A 19,821-nucleotide genomic window follows, 5' to 3' on the forward strand; every position below is an offset into this window, starting at 1 on the left:
TTCCTGCACATTGTCTTCTTAATATCCTGTAGCTTTATCTCCACCATTAATTTATTTCTATTCATATTTTCCGTCATCTCCTTGAATTGATTTGGAGATCTGTTTGAGCTTCTTTGATTAGCTGTTCCAAAATCTGTGCTCATCTGAAGTTTTAATTTTTTCCCTTGATTGAGCCGTATCTCCCTGTTTCTTAGTTTGGCTTATGATTTTTTGCTGATGTCTAGACATCTGATTATGACTATTTTTTAAAGCTTGGACATGCTATTTCTTTTCTTTTTTCTTTTTTTAGGTACTGGGGATTGAAGCTGGGACTTTGTACATGCGAGGCAGGTGCTCAACCACTAAGCTATATGTGCTCCACTAAGTATCTGGTTATTTTAATGTCCTAATTCCAAAGGTCAATTTCTCCCTCTTCTCTAGGGTTTATTGTAGATTGGCTTTATGTTAAGGCTTTTCTTACACACTTGGCCCAATTTATCTTGGACCTTTAGAGTGGCCTGTGTTTAACTGTTTGGATTTTTTCAGCTCTTCTGCATCTGATACTTGCCCTAGATATGCAGTGCAACTTTTTTTTTTTTAAGATTTATTTTTTATTTATTTCTCTCCCCTTCCCTGTCTCCCCTCCCCCTCCCCGTCATCTGCTCTCTGTGTCCATTCTCTGTGTATTCTTCTGTGGGAATCTGTGTTTCTTTTTGTTGCGTCATCTTGCTGCATCAGCTCTCCATGTGTGCAGCACCACTCCTGGGCAGGCTGCACTTTCTTTCGCGCTGGGCGGCTCTCCTTATGGGGCACACTCCTTGCGCATGGGGCTCCCCTACGTGGGGGACACCCCTGCGTGGCAGGGCACTCCTTGTGCACATCAGCACTGCGCATGGGCCAGCTCCACATGGGTCAAGGAGGCTGGGGGTTTGAACCTTGGGCCCCCCCATGTGGTAGGCAGACGCCCTATCCGTTGGGCCAAATCTGCTTCCCTACAACTTTTTTAAGATTGCCCATTTATATGCTAATGTTTCAACTCCAGGAAAGACCCTCCTTTCCTTCTCTGGGAATCTTGATCTGTTTTGTTGCAGAATTTTCTTCCCAGCTCCTATGGTTTGTTTAACTTCTCTTCTCTCAGGACCCCCTTTTTATTACGCTTCCCAGTTATGGGACCCCTCCTGCCTTACTGAGGTTCAGTCTACTCGCCCCCACCTCCCCCCCTTTTTTTTTTAATCCGTGAAGCTTTTCTGCCTCTGGTTACTTCCCTCTTAGATGGAGTCAATCCCAGCAGGTCCGGCAATCGGGGAACAGGGCGAGTGGGCGCCTCTTGTCAACAGTTTGGCCCTTTCTATTTTCTATTTCCTGGGGGCCTTTTGTGCTCCTGTTCTGGTCAGCCCCGTGTGCTCCGCTCTGGGCTCTGTGGTCTTGGGTCGGGGGCCTGGATAAGTGGGGGTTCCCCGTGCTGCTGGGAGGGCTCTACGGTCCCCACCTGAGGCCTGAGGTGCTGGACGGTGACCCCTCCGTGGGCCTCTGCGCCCTGCAGGACCGAGCGAGGGGCAGGGTCCAGACCGGTGGTCTCACAGATCTCCTACCTTCCCCGTGTTTTTTTTTTCCTTTTTCTTTAATTCAGCATTTGTGAGTCCTTCTCTCTATAGTTCTCCAGAGTTCCAAGGAAGTGAGATTTGTCTTTTTATTTGTTGTTTCTGAGAGCTCTCTCTTCCAGGGGTTGTCTTAACATCCCCATGTTGATGACTTCGCTCCCCCCTCCTCTTTTTTTTTGGTAATTTCTCTGACGCAGAGACAGCCAGCCCTCCCCCACTGCTTTCGTGGTCATAATTCCCACGGTAACACTCAAACTCAATAGCCACTTTGTCTCGCCAAGTCTCGCTTTGAATAGGCATGTCATTCCAGATCATCACAGCTAATAATTTTAGCAATTATTCTGCCCCTGCATGTCATGTACTATCACTATCTCATTTTTCACTGACAAGAAGGTTATAAGTGTGTTCAGGACCCGGCATTCATTTGACACATCCAAGACTTTGAGGGTCTATGTCCTCCGTCCACTCGTGGTGCAAATAGAGTATTCATCAGTTTTTAATCAGTCAACTGGAAACCACTGTAGGTATTTTAAACAGAAGGAATTTAATACAGACCCTTGTCGACAAAAGTTGTTAGTAGAACACAGGGAGAACGATGTGCTGGAGCGGGAAGAGGGCTCTCACCCCAAGAGCGGGAAGAGGGCTCTCACCCCAAGAGCGGGAAGAGGGCTCTCACCCCAAGAGCGGGAAGAGGGCTCTCACCCCAAGAGCGGGAAGAGGGCTCTCACCCCAAGAGCGGGAAGCCACCGGAGCTCCTGGTGTTCTGGGCGTTAAATGGATGGACACTTTCACCACCCTTCGGCCCCACTGCCACTGACCCTCGTCCTTCCCGTTCTAGTTGCCAGCTGCTGTCACTGCAGCGACCAAAGCCCACTTCACGAAGCAAAGGAAAAAGGGCTCCTCTCTTCTTCCTACCTTCTTACCTCCAGCCGGGGTTATCCATGGGTAGAGACTCGCAGGGAGGCAGGTGGAAAATAATCTGGGACATGCGGCTTGCAGGTTTCCACTCCAGATTTTTATAGCAGAGACTGTAGAAGGATAAACTTTTCAGGGACTTATTAGAAAATGTCCTTTACCAACATGAGGGAGAAATCAAGAAAAGAGATGACTTGGGATCTGGGAAACAGAGGAAACAACATAAGGAAGAAGCAATAGTGGGGTGAGAGGGGCGCGGGGTATATGGGGACTTCTTATATTTTTTGAATGTAACATTTAAAAAAAAATAGAGAAAAAAAAAAGAAAGAGGCAAAGTAATTTCTCAAGGAGGCAGAAGAAGGAGATTCCAGGGTGACAATGAAACAGCAGGCCTGGAAATGAGCTGGGCAAAACTGGAGCAGGAAAGCAGAAGGCTCCAGGGGAAAAAAGAAAAATAAAAGCAACCGAGGTACTACGTGTTTAAGTGTATTAAGCAGAGAGTCACTGTTCTGTCAGGGAGTTTGGAGGAAAATGAGTGATAAATATACGGAAAACAAGGCAAGAGAAAACAAGGTCAGGTAAAAAAATACAGTGAAAAAAAGGAAATGCAATTGTGGTACATTATGGGGACTCGGCTGTTAATATCTGCACAGTTCTAAGCATGTGAATATTGACTATTAGGTTTAATAAATAAAAATATTTCAGGAGAAGAGAGAATATGTATTGGGATGAGGGGAGAGGTAAAAAGAGGTCTAAACCTTTATCTTTGATATTGAAAAGTCAATAGAAAAGAAAACAACAACAAATGATTTTTAAAAAGTTGATAGATAATATTTAAAACTGAAAAATTAAGAAACATCATTATAAAGCAAGATGTATGGTGATACATCTCAGGAAATAAAATCCCAACTAAAATAGTTGAAAACTGTCTCTGAGGAGTTGGTAGAGGTGGAATAAGGAAAGGAACCTTTGTTTTTCATTATCAGCCTTGTAGTATTTACCTTTTAAAAAACTACTTATTATATTACTTTGCTAAAAATTAATATAATTTTAAAAAAGCACAAATTTACGGAAAATTTCAGCAGACTGAAAAATGATCACTCACAGTTCAATACTGCCAACTTCAACACCTGCTCTTTATTGAACTCTTCTCAATAACTTATATAAAAATCACGTTTGCATTTATCCTGTCTAAATAGAGAAGGACTTTGTGATTCTTCAAGTTGTATTCCTGATGGTTTTATTTTTGGTTCCTTAAGGCCTAATCCAGAAAACAACTAATACAATTTAAAGTTTCTCCACATAGGATTTAAAGATCTTCACATACATTCTGGGCAATATGATATGGCTTTACGTGTTTTATTTCTTTAAATAAACACACTCTCTGCTCCCAATTTTATTGGTTTTTGGATTTTTTTTTCTCTTCTGTTTCCTTGGCCCACAGTTTCCCTTTGTGTTTTGGTTTGTTGCCATTTTAGGGAAAGGAATAATAATAATAAAAAGAAATGCAAAGGTGGAAAAAAAAAAGCCTGGCAAACCAATGACAAGAGACCTAGGAATGCCCGAATTAGAGGGAGCTGGAGGGGCTTGGCAGGACTTGGTCCCATAGATACATTAGTGCACAACAGTACAACAGACTCCTTTTGGCTATAACACTAAGAGGACAGGGTATAAAGGGAAGTAAGGTTAGATTGCATGAACTTTGCGATGAGTGAAGAAATTTCTGGCCTTGGTGTCATCAAAGCAAAGCTGTCGCGGGAGTGGTGGTCTCTCTCCTTAGTTTGGTGGAATGTCCGATTTCTTGACTTGGATGTAAATCACCTTTTCTTTATGTTTTCTTGGTCTGCAATAATAAAACAAAATTGTGGATGAGAGAAAGAAAGTATGAAAATAAAGTGGATAATAAGTACCAGGAACAATCAATGGGAATAAACTATGTTCCTGACCAGAGCTGCCATGTGCTCGGAGTGGCAATTCTCTAAAAAGAAGATGGAATCATCCTGGCGGTTCCTAAAACTCATCTAGAAGTGGGACTGGCCCAAATAGGTTCCTTAGGTCATGTCTTACCCTTAGAGAATGTGGGTGAAGTCTAAATTGATCTCAGTGTAAAGAAGATAGTTGCAAAACCTAGCCACTGGCATCATTAGTTCACGGACTTGGAGATTTATTTTCCACCACTGTTTATTAACTTTTTGACAGTATGACAGGTGAACAATTCCGCTCCGAATTCGCTCCCATGGCAAGTTGTCCGGGTTCACGCCGTCCGTAGGAATGCCAGGATGTGCTGGCGCTCCTGGCCTCCTGGCTACTCCCAGCCCTGCCCTGTGGACAGAGCCTTGTTGATGGTGATCCCACAGGGTGGGCTGCACCTGGGGTTGGTGAGTCCTGCCTCCGTTTCTGGACCACGCCATTCTGAGCTAGGCAGGGCAGCAGAAGCTCGAACCTTACCCAGCGGTGCTGAAATCCTTCAGACTTCAGATACTGGGGTGCAGTCGAGGCTGCTGTGCTCCCGGGGGCTCTCGGCCTCAGCCGTAGCTGATGCCTGCTAACTAAAGGCCAGGCCCCGCACGGGGACTTCACCTGCATTTCCCCCTCGTGGACCCAGCCTTGGAGGGCGGAGGCAGCTCACGTGGAGGGCCAAAGTTATGGACTCTGAATCCCATGAGAGTTGGCTCCACAGCGGCCACCAGAGGTTCTGCCGGAGAGCGAAGAGGTGGGACAAGCGGCCTTTTCAGGACACTGAACTGTCCTGCGTGACATGCAATGATGGATACAGGCCATTACCCATTTTGTCATAATTTTCAGGACATTGGAATTGTCCTGCATGACAATGCAATGACAGATACAAGCTCCTTGTAAATGTTAGCCATTGTTATCCTAATTTTACAGGAAAGGAAACTGGGGTTTTAAAGTGAAGTAAGATGAAAGCGATAAGGGCTGCTTTTCTCACTAGGTCTGACTCCGGATGGGCTGGAGCCTTAGGAAGGGACGGTGGGGGTGGCGCGAGAGGGGAGTCCTGCTCTTCTCTGCTCTTGAGCTCCCCCTCGGGGCTGGGAACGGCCCCTGGGGTCCTGTCAGCCTTGAGGCTCACCTGCCGGAGGCAGACCTCCTGCTCGTGTCCCAGGGTCTTCCCATTCCTGCTCTCTCCAGGCCACCCTCCTGCATCCTCCCCTGCGGCTGTACCCTTCTCCCAGCTCCAGCTCTGCTCTCACCTTCTCATTCTTTCTTTCTGCAATTCCCCAAGCCTTACACGCGTCTCTCTCATATCTTTGAAAGGTCAACCAGGTTACGAAATTCAGAAAAAGAAAAGGGCAAATCCTCACAAACTTTCTATAGATCGAATGGGCATAGAATAACCACAGGAAAAATCTTTTAAAATACATTAGTTGGGAAGTGGGTATAGCTCTGGGGTTGAGCACGTGCTTCCCATGTACAAGGTCTTAGGTTCAATTCCCAGTACCTCCTTTAAAAAAATTGGCTATTTTGAACCAGCCTAATGAAAACAATTGAAAAACTCTCACATTGTTGTCTGTGTAGATCCCTGAGCTGCATTTCTACATCTCAAACAATTTAGGACACATTTTAAAATAATTTCTAGCAAGGGGGCTCCTGAGAGCTCTAGAGACATCTAGAGCAGGCAATCTCAGGAATTGGTGCCTATCAGTGGGCCTTACCTTGGTGTAGCAGCTTGACATTACTGATGAATTCCAAAAAGAAATATTGGATTATGTTTGTAAACGGATCTTTTCCTCTGGGCATATTAGATTATATTGGATTCATAGGTTACTTGATGAAGTAATTATGTAAACCTTTTGTGCCAGTAGGGTGTTGAGTCCCTGTCCTTTGGTGGGTGGGGACTCACAAATAAAAGGCATGGCAAAGGACAGAGTTGAGGGATTTTGATGTAGGAGTTTGATGCTGAAGCCTTAAGCTGGAGCCCTGGAAAGTAAGCGCACAGAGGAAAGAGAAGCCAGCCCCAGGAAGCCTGAACCCTGCAGACGTCAGCAGCCATGTTGCTCCAACATGTGAAAATAGGCTTTGGTGAGGGAAGTAACTTATGGTTTATGACCTGGTATCTGTAAGCTCCTACCCCAAATAAATACCCTTTATAGAAACCGACCGATTTCTGGTATTTTGCATCAGCACTCCTTTGGCTGACTAATGCACTTGGAATATATGCTCCCTGATATAACAGGGGTTAGATTTATTTATAATTTCCCTACACATGGCTCTTCTGGCTCTTTTATTTGAGCCTATAATTAGCACTATGCTCATTAAATATATGTCCCAGAGACTTAAATTTTCCAGCTGTTCATATGCTGTTTCACCCTGAATTTCAGCGGAGCTGCAGCCAACAACTACCCTCCAATTTATTAGATTTACCCGGGACAACTAACAAAAGGATGATGGTGGATAATTCCAATCCCCCAAAATGAGTATCTACAACTACAAAAAGACAGGTCCACCCATCTGCCCCATGGGATCTAAGCTCCCTCTTGATCAGAAGCAGAGCAGGCATCACCTTCCTCAAATCCTCAAGACTGAGAAATTAACACACATAACGGGGGAATGCAACGATGGACTAAAGTAGACTTATTATTATTCTAATAGTGGAAGAACTTGTAACATTTATATAAAGAGGTGGTCACCAGAGGTTCTGAGGGGAGGGAAAGGAAAGAATAGGTGTAACTTGGGGCATTTTGGGGATGACATTGGAATTGTCCTGCATGACATTGCAATGGCAGATACAGTCCATTACGCATTTTGTCAAAACCTATGAAATTGTGCAGGGCAAAGTATAAACCATAATGTAAACTATAGACCATGGTTAGTGCAGTGCTTCATTATGTGTTCATCAATTGTAACAAATGTACCACACTCATGAAAGATGTTATCAATGAGGAAAAGTGGGGGAAGGGGAGGGGGTGATGTATATGGAATCCCCTAGATTTTCAATGTAACATTTGTGTGATCTAGAGCTTCTTTCAAAATAAAATTTTAAAAATTTACTTCTAGCAAGTAGTCTTTAGGTGGATATTTTCTGTTTAGTAGAAGAGTTACAAAAGCTTCTATGTGTAATAATGGTGGTTAGCCAAGATTTACTAAGTGCCAAGCACTTTATACGCCTTATCTCATTGAACCATCACAACAGTCCAGCAAGGCAGGAACTCTTGTTCCCATTTACAGATGAAGAAACTGAGGCTTGAAGAAGTGAAAGAAGAGTGCAGAGCTGGACTGTCAGACTCTACAGCCCATGGCCTTCAGGCCCACAGCTTACTGCCTTCCTGACACTGAAGCTGGCTGGGAAAAGCCCAGAGGAGTTCCAATTTGGGATGCTGTAGAAATAATTTCAGCATTTATTCCACAAATAGTTGGTGACCTCCAGCCCTGTGCTTGCCACGTACTGTGTTCAGCTCTAGAGATATGACAGTAAACAGGATATACTCTCTGTCTTCAAGGGAAGGAACTCCTGGGGCTGGAATCTGCATCCATACTCAAATGTCTACAAGGGCCAGGTATATGCTATAAGTGGACGAGGCATGAGACAATAGGGGATGGTGGGGACTGTGGCATAACTGCAGAGAGCCTGCCCATCAAAAAGCTGAGCTATCACTCAGCTCCCGCAAACCACTAGGGGAGGAAATGCTAGCTCCGTGTTACCAAATCTTCTGATTTTTTAAAAACAGGAATTCCGGTTTAGGTGAAAATTCCCACTTTTTAAAATACTGTGTGCGCCAAGTAAAACACTCAAGGCCTTGGTGCCCTGTGGTGTCCTGTTAAAATCTGACCGAATTCAGAACCTCTTCCAACTCTAAGATCCAAATTCTAGGGAAAAAAGTTCAGACCACTGTGATTTCACTCTAGCCACATTTTGCGCAAATACTGAATAATGATGAATGTGAACGTTTTACAGCATGGATTCGATTCTTTATAGCTCATGGCCCAATGAGCAAAAGTGGAATGTGGATAAAGTAAATAAAGACCATCTGAGCATTCTTGTGGGGATGGTGCTTTATAGGTTTCCCTTTTTGCAGGTATTTTTTTTAATCTGGTTGCGTCATTGTCTTTTTGGTGTGTCACTCTGCCCCGCCTGGGCCTGCACCTCTCTGCAGCGCGAGGAGCCTTATGCAGGTCTTTTTAAGTTTACTTTTTGAATAGGTTCACAAGACCAAAATTCAGAAAATACAAAAGGTATGTATGCATTGAAAAGTCTCCCTCCTACCTCTATCCCATAGCCACTCAATTCTACAGTTACCTCATGTTATACATTTCTTGCATATTTTTCCATAGATATAAATAAATATGTATATATACTTTTGTTTCTCCATTTTACACAAAAGGTAGAATGTATACTTTTCTATATATTTACCTTTTTTTCATTAATACTATATCTTGGAGGTATAGTATTAATGAAAGAAATAAGAATAAGCTGCCTTGTTCTTTCTAATGGCTGCATTATTTTAAGTGGCATGTCATAGTTTATTTAAGTGGCCTCCAAATGATGGACATTTAGGTTGTTTCCAATCTTTTGCTACATTAAAAAAATGTTTTAATGAATAACTCTCTACGTGTCTTTTTCTTTCTTTCTTTCTTTTTGAGGTACTGAACCCAGGACCTTGTAAGTGGGAAGCTGGTGCTCAGTCACTGAGCCATGTGGCTCCCCAAGTTGGGTTTTTTTATTTGTTTGCTTGTTGTTTTATAGTTTTTTTAGGAGGCACTAGGAACCAAACCCAGGACCTCCCATGTGGGAAGCAGGCACTCAACTGCTTGAGCCACATCCACTCTCCTATATGTCATTTTGTACATGTAAATTCCTAGAAGTGTGGAATTGCTAGGTAAAAGGACATTGACTTTGGTAATTTTGATAGCTATTGTCAAATCACCCTTCATAGAGGTTTCCAGTTTGTACTCGTAGCACCAACGTGTGAGACCATGTTTCTCCACATTCTTCTTAGCACACTATGCTACCAAGCAACTGAATCTTTAACAAGCCAAGGAAAAGTGCCTATTAATGCAATGTTAATTTGCACTTTTCCTATTATCAACGAGGTTAAGCCTAGTTTCATTAAAAGCTGTTTTTACTTCTGTTCCACCAGAAGTATCTGTTCAAGCCATTTCCCCATTGTTTCTCTTGGGTGGTTGGTCTTATGGATTTGTTAGAGCTCTTTATAGATTCAGGAAGTTAGCCCTTTGTAGAATAGTAAATATTTTCTCCATATGGGTCATTTTTTAAAAAGTATATACACAGTGAACCCAGGCGCGGTTGAGAATTGTGGTTAAGGGTACAAATGCAAGAGAGTCCTTTTGTGAGCTAAAGCAGATGTACGTCACTATTGTGGGGTGATGGGAATATGGAGAAACATGGGAAAACTACAATTGGTGTGACCTATAGACTGTGGTTTACAGCAATAATATAATATTCTTGCATTAATGCCAAGCTATTCTGTGTTGATAATGGAGGTGTATGGAAAAAGTATGCAAATGTATGCTGTGGCCCATGATTGGTGGCAATAGTCTAATGATATTATCTCATAATCTGTAACAAATATTCTACCAGGGTGTGGAGTTGTATGGGAAATCTACATATCTGTATGATTGTTTTGTAAGTCCACAATATCTGTAACAAAAATACATTAAAAACAAATAGTATGGGTTGGGGAAAAAATACACCAAATGTAAGATAAAGAATATAGTTGGTCGTAATATTTTGATGATGCTCTTGCATAGTTTGTAACAAATGTTTCACACCAATGCAAAGAGTTGGTGGAGGGGTGATGTGTGAGACCCCTGTGTGATGTTATGTATGTTTATTTTGTAAGTTCACAATCTTTACTATACACTTATTGTTTATGTTCATATATGAATAATACACTTCAATAAAAATTTTTTTAAAAAGTATGTAGTAGTTTTTCAACATGGCATTTTTTGTTTTTATAAAGGCAAATTTATCCTTTCTTCTATGGGTCCCGGATTTTGTGTCATATTTAGAAAGCTCTTCCCTACTATGCAGGTATAAAATAACTCTTCCATACTTTCCTCATTATCTCATGGTTTCTTTTTTTTGTGCTTTTGAGTCTTTGATTTATTTTGAATTAATCTTGATGTATGGTGGGAGGTATGGAGCCAACCTAATCTTTCTTTCCAGCAGGCTGCCGAGTTATTGATCGATTGGCGAGTTCGTTCAGGGGTTTGAACTCCCTACCTCTGCATGTTCTCAGCTTCATCAATAGTCTCAGGCAACGCCTTTCCTTTGGTCTCAGGCAGGAGTAACACCAGCCCTCCAGCAATCAAGCCAACCACAGCTGAAAGCCAAACATAGGTAGATCAGCAGCCTGGAGACAGATGCAAACCACCCGAAGAACCAAGATACGCAGGTACTATAATTAGGTCTCCCCTTATTTCTATTTTTTTTCTAATTTTAAAATTGTTTGTCGCCTCCCCCCCGTATTTATTCTCAGATTCCTTTGCCATTTCTGACTGCTCTATTTCCCGTGATGAATATTATGCCAATTCTGAACTCCGCTGGGTTACAATTCCTTATAGGGCAGTGAAATACTTAACATTTCAAGTCAAGGTTATTCTAGGCTAGAAGACATTGCCATGATATTAAGATACTGTGGAGTTAGAAAATAGCTTTGAAAAAAATTAAATGTCAAAAAAGGAAGAACATAACCCTGCCAGGATAAAGCACTTAGTAATGAAAGTGTAAGAAACTTGGATTGTTACTGGCAAGTGAACCATGTATTGCTGCATAACAGCGTTAAAAAGTGTAGCTAAGCTTTTTAGTTCAAATTCGGGGGTTCAGTAAATTTTATTGCTCTTTTTTCCTTTTTCTTCAGATGCCATCTTTTGCATATGCTGGGGGTGGGTGGAGGTAATAGTAAACACTCTAATACTTTGTTTCTTTAAATCCCCATAGAAGTTATGGACTTTCAAAGTTACATTTTCATATGTATTTCTGTAATAGAACACAGGGAGTGGGATATGAATTGTTTTGAGATTTCCAAACAATTCATGCTGGTCTCAGCTCTTCCTTGCCTGTGAGTGCTTCCCAAGTACTCCAAGCCTGGCTGGGAGTGTGAGCTGCAAGGAAACCAAAAGCAAGCGGACTGGTGGCGAGCAGTATTCTGGTAAGCATGGTGCTTTTCTTGGTCAACTTCACTCTGAAATCTGGAAAGAATCTGAGCACACAACCATTCTAAGGTCCACAGGATGGAGGAATAGAGTATGGATGAGAGTGGACTTACTGATATTCTATTCACGAACTATTGTGATTAGTAATAGAAGAAAATGTGGCATTGGTGTGGAGAAAGTGGCCATGGTGGCTGCTGGGGGTAGGGAGTGGGGGGAAGAGATGTGATGTGGGGGCATTTTCGGGACTTGGAGTTGTCCTGGGTGGTGCTGCAGGGACAGTTACCGGACATTGTGTGTCCTCCCATGGCCCACTGGGTGGGCTGTGGGAGAGTATGGGCTATGGTGTGGACCATTGACCATGAGGTGCAGCGGTGCTCAGAGATGTATTCACCAAGTGCAATGAATGTCTCATGATGATGGAGGAGGTTGTTGCTATGGGGGGAGGAGTGGGGTGAGGGGGGTGGGGGGTATATGGGGACCTCATATTTCTTTAATGTAACAATAAAAAAATAAAGACAAAAATAAAAAAATAAAAAAATTTAAAAATTAAAAAAAAAAAAAGATGGTCTTGGGCATTTTAAAGAGTTTGATGTCAACCAGTCCATGGCTAAAGTAAGCTCCGCAAAGAAGTTTTGATTCTAGGACCATAATTGACCTCTGACCAGCTATTTTGACCAAACACACACTGTTTTTCTACTGTTTATCAAGCAGATATGAAATATTGTATGTATGCTAAGCATTTTATATGTACTGACTCAGTCCCTACCCAAACTCTAAGAATTAAATATTAAAATCCTCATTCTACAAGTGAGGTAATGGATACTCAACTTACCCACGATTGAACAGCCTGTAGAAGATAATCTTGCTTTGTTTCCCGCCTCTGTGTCTGCTATATTATTAATATGTCTCCATATTAATGACTTGTACCACCCTCTTTGCATTAACATGTCTGGTAAACTTGCCAGTGGATTTTTAAACCTAAAATGAAACTACTGTGTACTTGGCATTATTTTATATCTTATTTAATTTATAATTATTATTTTTTAACTATAACACAAAAGGCTCACTGGGTTTATGATAGAAACCCCCAAACCCCCTCACCCTTACTCTCAGTTCCAAAAGGCAAACTCTCTTACCTGAATCTCTTTTTAGTTGTTTTGGGGCCATTCCTTAAATTCAAATAATATACTTAAAGCCTTTTCCTGATCTAGCAAATGAAGACAGTATCTATTGATGCTCCATTGTGAAAGATAAAAACCTAGGCAACCCTAGCCCTCTTCCCCTCTCACTTAATATTCATATTATTTATACTTCTTCCAGCTTTTTGAATGTTTAATAAAATGTGTAATCTCTGGGTAACACAAGGCTGTTTGTACCTCTTGGCCTTCTTTCTACTTCTCCTCCCCACCTTTCCACTGCCCCATTTCCATGAGCAATAGCAAATATGATAGCATTTCATCTGGTTCTATAACCGTCATTATTTCTTCAGTGTTCATCTTTATTTGGTTCTAAAATTTGAAAACTTCTCTACGACAATGTAAATATTTTTTGTTGCGGGGCCAGGTAGTGTACTATCTTTGAGTCCAAATGTCTCTGCCTGACCACTCAAGGGAGAATGTTCTTTTTATCAGGATCAAAGGGGTCAGTTTTCTTATACTCTCCCAGTGCTTCAAAATCTATGCCAAACTTATTTCCCTTTACATGTGGATCATGAATTTTTTTTTGTCTAGCTGTTGATTTTCCCAAGTTTCTAATTGCCTTTCTTCTTGTTGGAGAAGTGGGGCTTACAACGTTTTCAAGGACCTGTTCACCCTCTTGCGGCATTGCTCACCCAGTCCAGCCCTGCTGACCTTCTTGCTGGTTCTTTCTCAGCTCATGCTTGGGGGCTTTTCCCATGCTGTTCCTTCTGCCTGGAAGGTTGTTCTACGAATCTCCTCATCTGTTCAAGGTTCGCTCTTCAAAGAGGCTTCCTCTAAACCCATTTTATAGAATAGCCTCTCTGTCCCTCCCCTGTCACTCCTCCTTAATATTTCTCATAGCAGTTTCCACTATAATACAGGTTTTGTTTACTTACTGACTGTCTAATTGGGCCAACAGAATGAAAGCTCTTTGGGAGTGGTCGAGTTCACTGCTTCATCCCTAAGACTTAGTCTGTGACTCCATAAATGTTTGCTGAATGAATGAGTACGATGCCCTCAATGTGTACTTGTCCAGCCCCTCAGCTACACTATTGATGGAATGTCCCCCTCCAGATACACACCCAATGGAGTTGTTACACCCATAGTTTTACATTTTCCCGGAGCCCTCCGACCTTCTGGATGGCTCGGAATCCTTACTCGCCGTGCTTGTTGCCCAGCTATCATCCTAGGATTCTTATCTGTTCTCCTGCATCTGATTTGCTTTTTCTGGATGCCATGACGTCCTATTGCTTGGTTCCCACTTCATTTTGTGTATCCTTTAACTTCCCCGAGAAATGAGAGAAGGAAGGACGTCTTTTGAATCCTAGCACGTATGAATTTTTTTTTTAAATTTTATTTTTGCCTATTTGATGGATAGTTTGGTTAGTGTAGAACTCTAGGTTCAAAATAATTTTTCCTTCAATGTGGCTGATGAGAGGTGAAATACCAGTTGGATTCTTATTCTTTTAAAGGTGACTCCTTTCCTCCTTTCTGGAAAGCTTTTGGAAGTTCTTTTCATCCTAAAAGTTATGTTTGACCTTAATGTGTTTAACAGTTGCTCTTTATTTGAATCCATCCTGTTTGGCATTCGATGGACCCTTTAAAGCAGAAGAGTCCTGTCTTTATTTAGCTCTGGAAAACGTTCTCCTAATATTTTAAAATAAAGCCCTACTTCTTTTTGTTTCCTCTTTCCGAGAGATGAATGTTGAACCTCCTTTTGCTCTTTTTTTTTTCCTCTAAAATTTCCTTTCTCTCTGTCTTTTTGCTCTATATTCTAGCTTACTTCATTTTTCCATTAGGATTTATTCCTTTTTGCTCTTCACTGTCATCTTAGCAGGGTGTCATCACTAATATACACAAACTGTGTCTGGTACATAGTAGTGGCTCAAAATATATTTGTTATTTAACATGTTTAACATATTTAACGTATTTATGTAAACATCTATTTACATAAATGGACGGAGGATGGGCATTGCCTATCTCCAGGCTCTCATTCTGAATTAGAGCCTTGCACTACATCTTTGAGAATAACCTCTATTAGCTCCACTTTTGTATCCTCAAAAAACAGCAAAAACAGAGATCCCAGAACACAGTATTCAGAGTCAGGCTCCAGCACTGGTTCTCCGGGGACTCAGTTCTGACTCTTATATGTACTAGTTGGATATTCTTCGGAAGTTCTGCAATCTTGCTGTTGCTTCGGTTTCCCCATATGTATAGTAGGATGATAGTACCTAACTCACAGGGCATTATGAACTTTAAATGAACAAATATATTTGTAACTTGCTTAGAACAATATTGGGTGAATGGTTATGAACTACAGAAGTGCTTACTAAATAACCACCTTCTCAAAATCTCCATAAATCTTTAAAGAGTCACTTGGTTAATTGAAAGGATAAGTGCATTCAGCTGGCATCCGAGCCGAGACTCCAAAGTGAGTAAATTATGAAGAACACAACAGATTAATCAAATTATCAACCACAGAATATTTTATATTTGCAAAGATCGGCCCAATTAACAAGGATATTCCTTACCACTTTTCCAGTGCTCTTTCAACCCATATTTTTCAAATGATTGATTTTTTCAGGCTCCTTAAATTACTGTTTTATGGCTATTTCAAGACCACAATTAGAATACCATTGTTTGTGGAAAAGAAAGGAAAAGAAGTTGAAATGGAAAATGATTAATTTTGCGTCCTGCTAGCCACTCAGATGAAAGTTTGGTAAGAGAAGGGGATGAAACTACTGGCAAAAGTAAAGTTTAGGACTGTCCTTGAAGTTATTTTAAATGTTGAAATACAGTTATGGTCCTTTACCTTTTCTGAGGGGAAGGCAACGCATGAGGAAGGGTCAACAGTGATGCCCTGGACGTGAACTTCTATTGCTTTGCTAAACAGTGCTTAGAGAAACATGAAGTATATATTCTCTACCCAGAAATATCCCAGTGACCCACTAATGACCCCCTGTCCACCCAAGGGCGTGGTGGAGATGGCGGTGTTTTTGTTTTCCACCTCTTCCCTGGAAGGAAGACGTCCAGAGAGTGGGAAAGGGCATTGCCCCAAGGTGGAAAGGGACCAGTGGGGAAGGACTCCTCTGTCAGTATTGAGGGGGAAGGGATCTGGGGCTTGCATGTCACATAGGCAGTGCCAGGCACTCTGTGGCCAACCCATGGTTACGTCAGGAGAAAGAACTTGCTTTCAATGAACTTCGGCCATCTTGGCGTTACTAAGTTGGAATGTGGAGGAATTCAGGAGGTCTGTTTCAAGGGTGAGCTCTACCAAGGGTTTGGAAATTTTGTTGGCAGGTCTACAGCAGTGGAAACTTTCTTTCCCCCTCACAAATCCCTTGAGAAGATGGAGAAGAGAGGGAATGAGCAGAGGTACATGTGTGGGGCAGCACACAGCCCTGGAGGTAAACAATGGGAGTGCTCTGCTGGTATGCAGCTAGAAACCCATCTCCTTCCCTCTCCTAAATTAAGTGTGTGTTGTATCTTCTGAGAGAAAGTGTAACATATTCAAATTAAAAGTGGTTCAGTGTGGGTCTTGAGGGTCTTGAAGGAGACTGGAATGAGAGCAGTTGGAGACGTTCAGACAGCCATGAGAAGAGAATGCTGTGTGCATGAAACTGGAAACAGCACTCGCATCTCAAGCATCTGTGGGGACACATAGAAAGGAGGGGATCTGCCCAGTAGACTAGAGCTGTGGGAAAAGGCCATGGACTTAGAATGAATGGAAGTGCCCAGGAAGTCCCAGGACCCTCTCGGAGTCTACAGTCTTCATGCACAGTGTATGGCCCTTTATTTTAATTTGCTGATAATTAGACTTGTCCATGTAACCTTGTAAACAGTGGTGGTACAGTCCTACCTGTCTGTGAGTCCCAAGGAAGTATTAGAAGGGAAACACTGTGCCAATATTCCTTAAATCTAATTGCCTGAGGAATTTGAGGAAGGGAACACAGGTGCTCCATTATGCTAATGCATATTCTCCATTTGGGGGTTTGCTTACCTTGGGTTTCAAAATTGCCCTTTCAAAAATCTCAACCACCCTTTTTGGGAAGTAATCAGGAGAAAGGGCTTACATACACCTGGGAGTAGAAGGGACAGAAAGAGTCAGCTCTTTGACAGAAACCCAAGGAGGATGGAAGTCAGTGGAGAGAGAGTTAGGGGTCTGCCTCATGGAGCTGTCCTTCCATATCACTCTTCTCTTGACCATTGTACCTCATAAGGGTGGAAGTCCTAGAGGGTTCTCATACTCAAATATTAGTGGTTCCTTTGTGATGCATATTTTGAGGCAGAAAAATGGAGGTCCTTAAAGAATTAATTTTCATTTAAACACATGTCGAAGATTTCTTACCAAAAACCACTAGTGGAAGTTCGTGCCAGATGTTGGTGAGCCTGTACACCAAGAAGGGCGTGATAATGCCTCCAATGTCACACATCGAGGAACAGACAAGGACTCCGAGATTCCTGAAAAGCAGGGAACGGATTTAAATTCTTAAACTTATCACTGCACCCTGGGTACCTCCCACCTCTCCCCCAAATAAATACTTTCATAAATCTTTATAAGGTCCACAATTTAAAAAAAAAACAGCATTCACATTACTTTCAGCGCACAAGTATGATATATGCTACATAGTTCATTCCTCATCTGATGTACTTGTTTACATACATTTCCTTTAAGATTTTTCATGGGGAAAGAGGAGTGCTTTTTCTCTTCAGCTTTCATCGCCTAGTTTCCCTGCACCATTTCTTTGGACCTGTTTTTGTTGTTCTGGATCACTATCTGCAGTAGCCAATTGGTAATCTCCCACTCTTGCAATTCAATGTCTTCTGTTCTCATTACACAGTTTCTGTGTTTTTGCCCCAGACTATCAGTGTGGGATATGAACCGTCTGGCATGGCTACTGGCTTTAACTGTGATCTTCTCTTACACTGTGTTTTTTAAAAGTAATATACCTTCTGCCTTTACCTGTAGTAGTACAAGCCAATAGCAAATGTTCCAGCTGTCCTCCCCATGTAAAGAAAATGTACTCACCTAATGAATGTGGGGTACAATTCAGCATTGACCAGGCAAACCATTTCATAAGCCATTGTAATTCCCATTCTACCCAAGCACGCAACTGTAACTTTTAGCCACTGTAGATCTGAAGGAAAAAAAAGACACCTCTTATATATACTGCACACAATCCTTGTCTTCAGAGGGGGATGTGTAAGGAGAGATTACATCTTTCAGAATGGGATATGAAAGCAAATTTAGTCCTCCTCTAGAAAAGTCATTGCAGCAAATTCTTCATCTCTGTAGTTTTAATCTTTGACACAATTCTAATACCCTCTTAACTTTAGACCTCAGTGGTGACTGATAATGGAATTATACCTATTTCCAAGGCTAGGCAAATTTTAGTCTATTGAAGCGACCCAAAACAAACAGCAAAATATGTGTGTATTTTAAATAGTTGTTAACTGCAGAATTCAAACCAAGCTCCATTGTTCCTTGTCATTGAGAAAGCATTTTAAAAGGAAAGAAAGGATCGGAGTAATTACTTCTCAGTTGCATTTACTCAAGTTACTTCATTTTATCTGCAGGACAATGATGCAGAGAGGTCAAACTATCTGCCTAAATAATATCTGAGAAGAATTGGAGTAAGACTATGACCCTGGGCTCTATCCCAAAGCCCATAGTCTCTGCCTTAGGCCAGCTCCATGGCCTGTATCTTGTCAGGTCTTCATTGCCTCTCTCATTATTTTCCATCGGAGAAAGATTGAGTGTCATTGTTCTTAAAGTCAAAGTGGCCATATGGGTTGTCCCAGGAAGACCGCAGATACTGCCCTTGTTCTTTCTAAATCCATTTGGATGATAAATTATTTGGTCATCCTAGTAAAGGGCCATGACACACTCTCTTCTCAGGGCCATGGGGAACCCCAGCTTGCTCTGAAACTTACCATCGGGGATAAAAACTGAGGCTAGACAGGCGGCCCCTGCCACCATGTTTGACCAAGCCCAAGGATAACGGCGACCGATGCGATCGATGGTGAGGATGATGATGAGGGCAGCTGGGAATTCAACCAGGGCAGAGTAGAAGAAATCCAGGTAGATATTGCCCCCGGCGAGGCCCATGTGCATGATGAGGCCCTGGTAGAGAACAGAGCTCGTGAACCTGAGCAAAGAGGAGAGCTTGGGTCAACTCAAGCACCAAAAGCCAGGCATGAAAAGGAGAGGCTTCTAGAGTAATAAGAGTTGATTGTAGATCACCTTTTGTGATTTTCTCATTCTACTCCCTCCATCCTATTGCTTTTACACCATCTGAGTCATCGTGGTGGTTGGTTGTGACCAGGGAACCAGGAAAGGGGAAGAAGTTAGGAGAGCATTTCCTGGCCATCATGAAAGACAAGAAGAAATGTCTTGATAGTCAGAATGATTTATCTAGTAAAACTGTATCAGGTTGGGGAGCAGAGGTAGCTCAGTGGTTTGAGCGTCTGCTTGCCAGGTATGAGGTCCCAGGTTCAATCTAAGGTACCTCCTAAAACAACAAACAAGCTATATTAGATTGTAATTAGTAGTGGTAACCTATGAGTATGATAGTGTTTTTTTTTTGTTTTGTTTTTATAATGAAAATGATTAAATTGATGAACGCACAACTCAGTGATTATACCAAATGCCATTGATTGTGCCCTTTAGATAAATTATATAGTTCATGAAAAAAAAAGTAATAAGGTGCATTAGGGGAAAATATACCAAATGTAAGACATGAACTAGAGTGAATAATTTGATGATGCTCTTTCATAATTTGCTACAAATATTTCACAACAATGCAATGTATTTGTAGTGGGGAGAGTGTATGGGAGCCCTGTATGATGATATGCATGCTTGTTTTGTAAGTTTACAACTTTTATTATATACTTACTGTTCACGTATGAATGATATACTTCAATAAACTTTTTAAAATGAAAAAAAAAAGAATATTTTTAGCATCCAATTTTTTTGCCAGAATTATCTTGTCATGTGGTATGTGCTATGCCTA

The 19,821-nt window shown here is 41.7% G+C and overlaps 1 protein-coding gene across 1 annotated transcript in view; it reads right to left on the reverse strand.

Moving 5' to 3' along the window:
- Window positions 1-3,610: 3,610 nt before the first annotated feature.
- Window positions 3,611-19,821, reverse strand: part of SLC22A2 (solute carrier family 22 member 2) — a 39,735-nt gene continuing 23,524 nt past the window's right edge. The window contains exons 7-11 of the mRNA XM_004449795.5: window positions 18,743-18,957; window positions 17,838-17,946; window positions 17,157-17,269; window positions 10,699-10,798; window positions 3,611-4,338 (exon numbers count right to left, since the gene is read on the reverse strand). Of these exons, the coding sequence (XP_004449852.2) occupies window positions 4,272-4,338; window positions 10,699-10,798; window positions 17,157-17,269; window positions 17,838-17,946; window positions 18,743-18,957 (604 nt within the window). The 3' untranslated portion in view covers window positions 3,611-4,271. The remainder of the gene's footprint in view (window positions 4,339-10,698; window positions 10,799-17,156; window positions 17,270-17,837; window positions 17,947-18,742; window positions 18,958-19,821) is intronic.

This window comes from Dasypus novemcinctus, chromosome 28, assembly GCF_030445035.2.
Source record: "Dasypus novemcinctus isolate mDasNov1 chromosome 28, mDasNov1.1.hap2, whole genome shotgun sequence".
NCBI classification, from domain to species: Eukaryota; Metazoa; Chordata; class Mammalia; order Cingulata; family Dasypodidae; genus Dasypus; species Dasypus novemcinctus.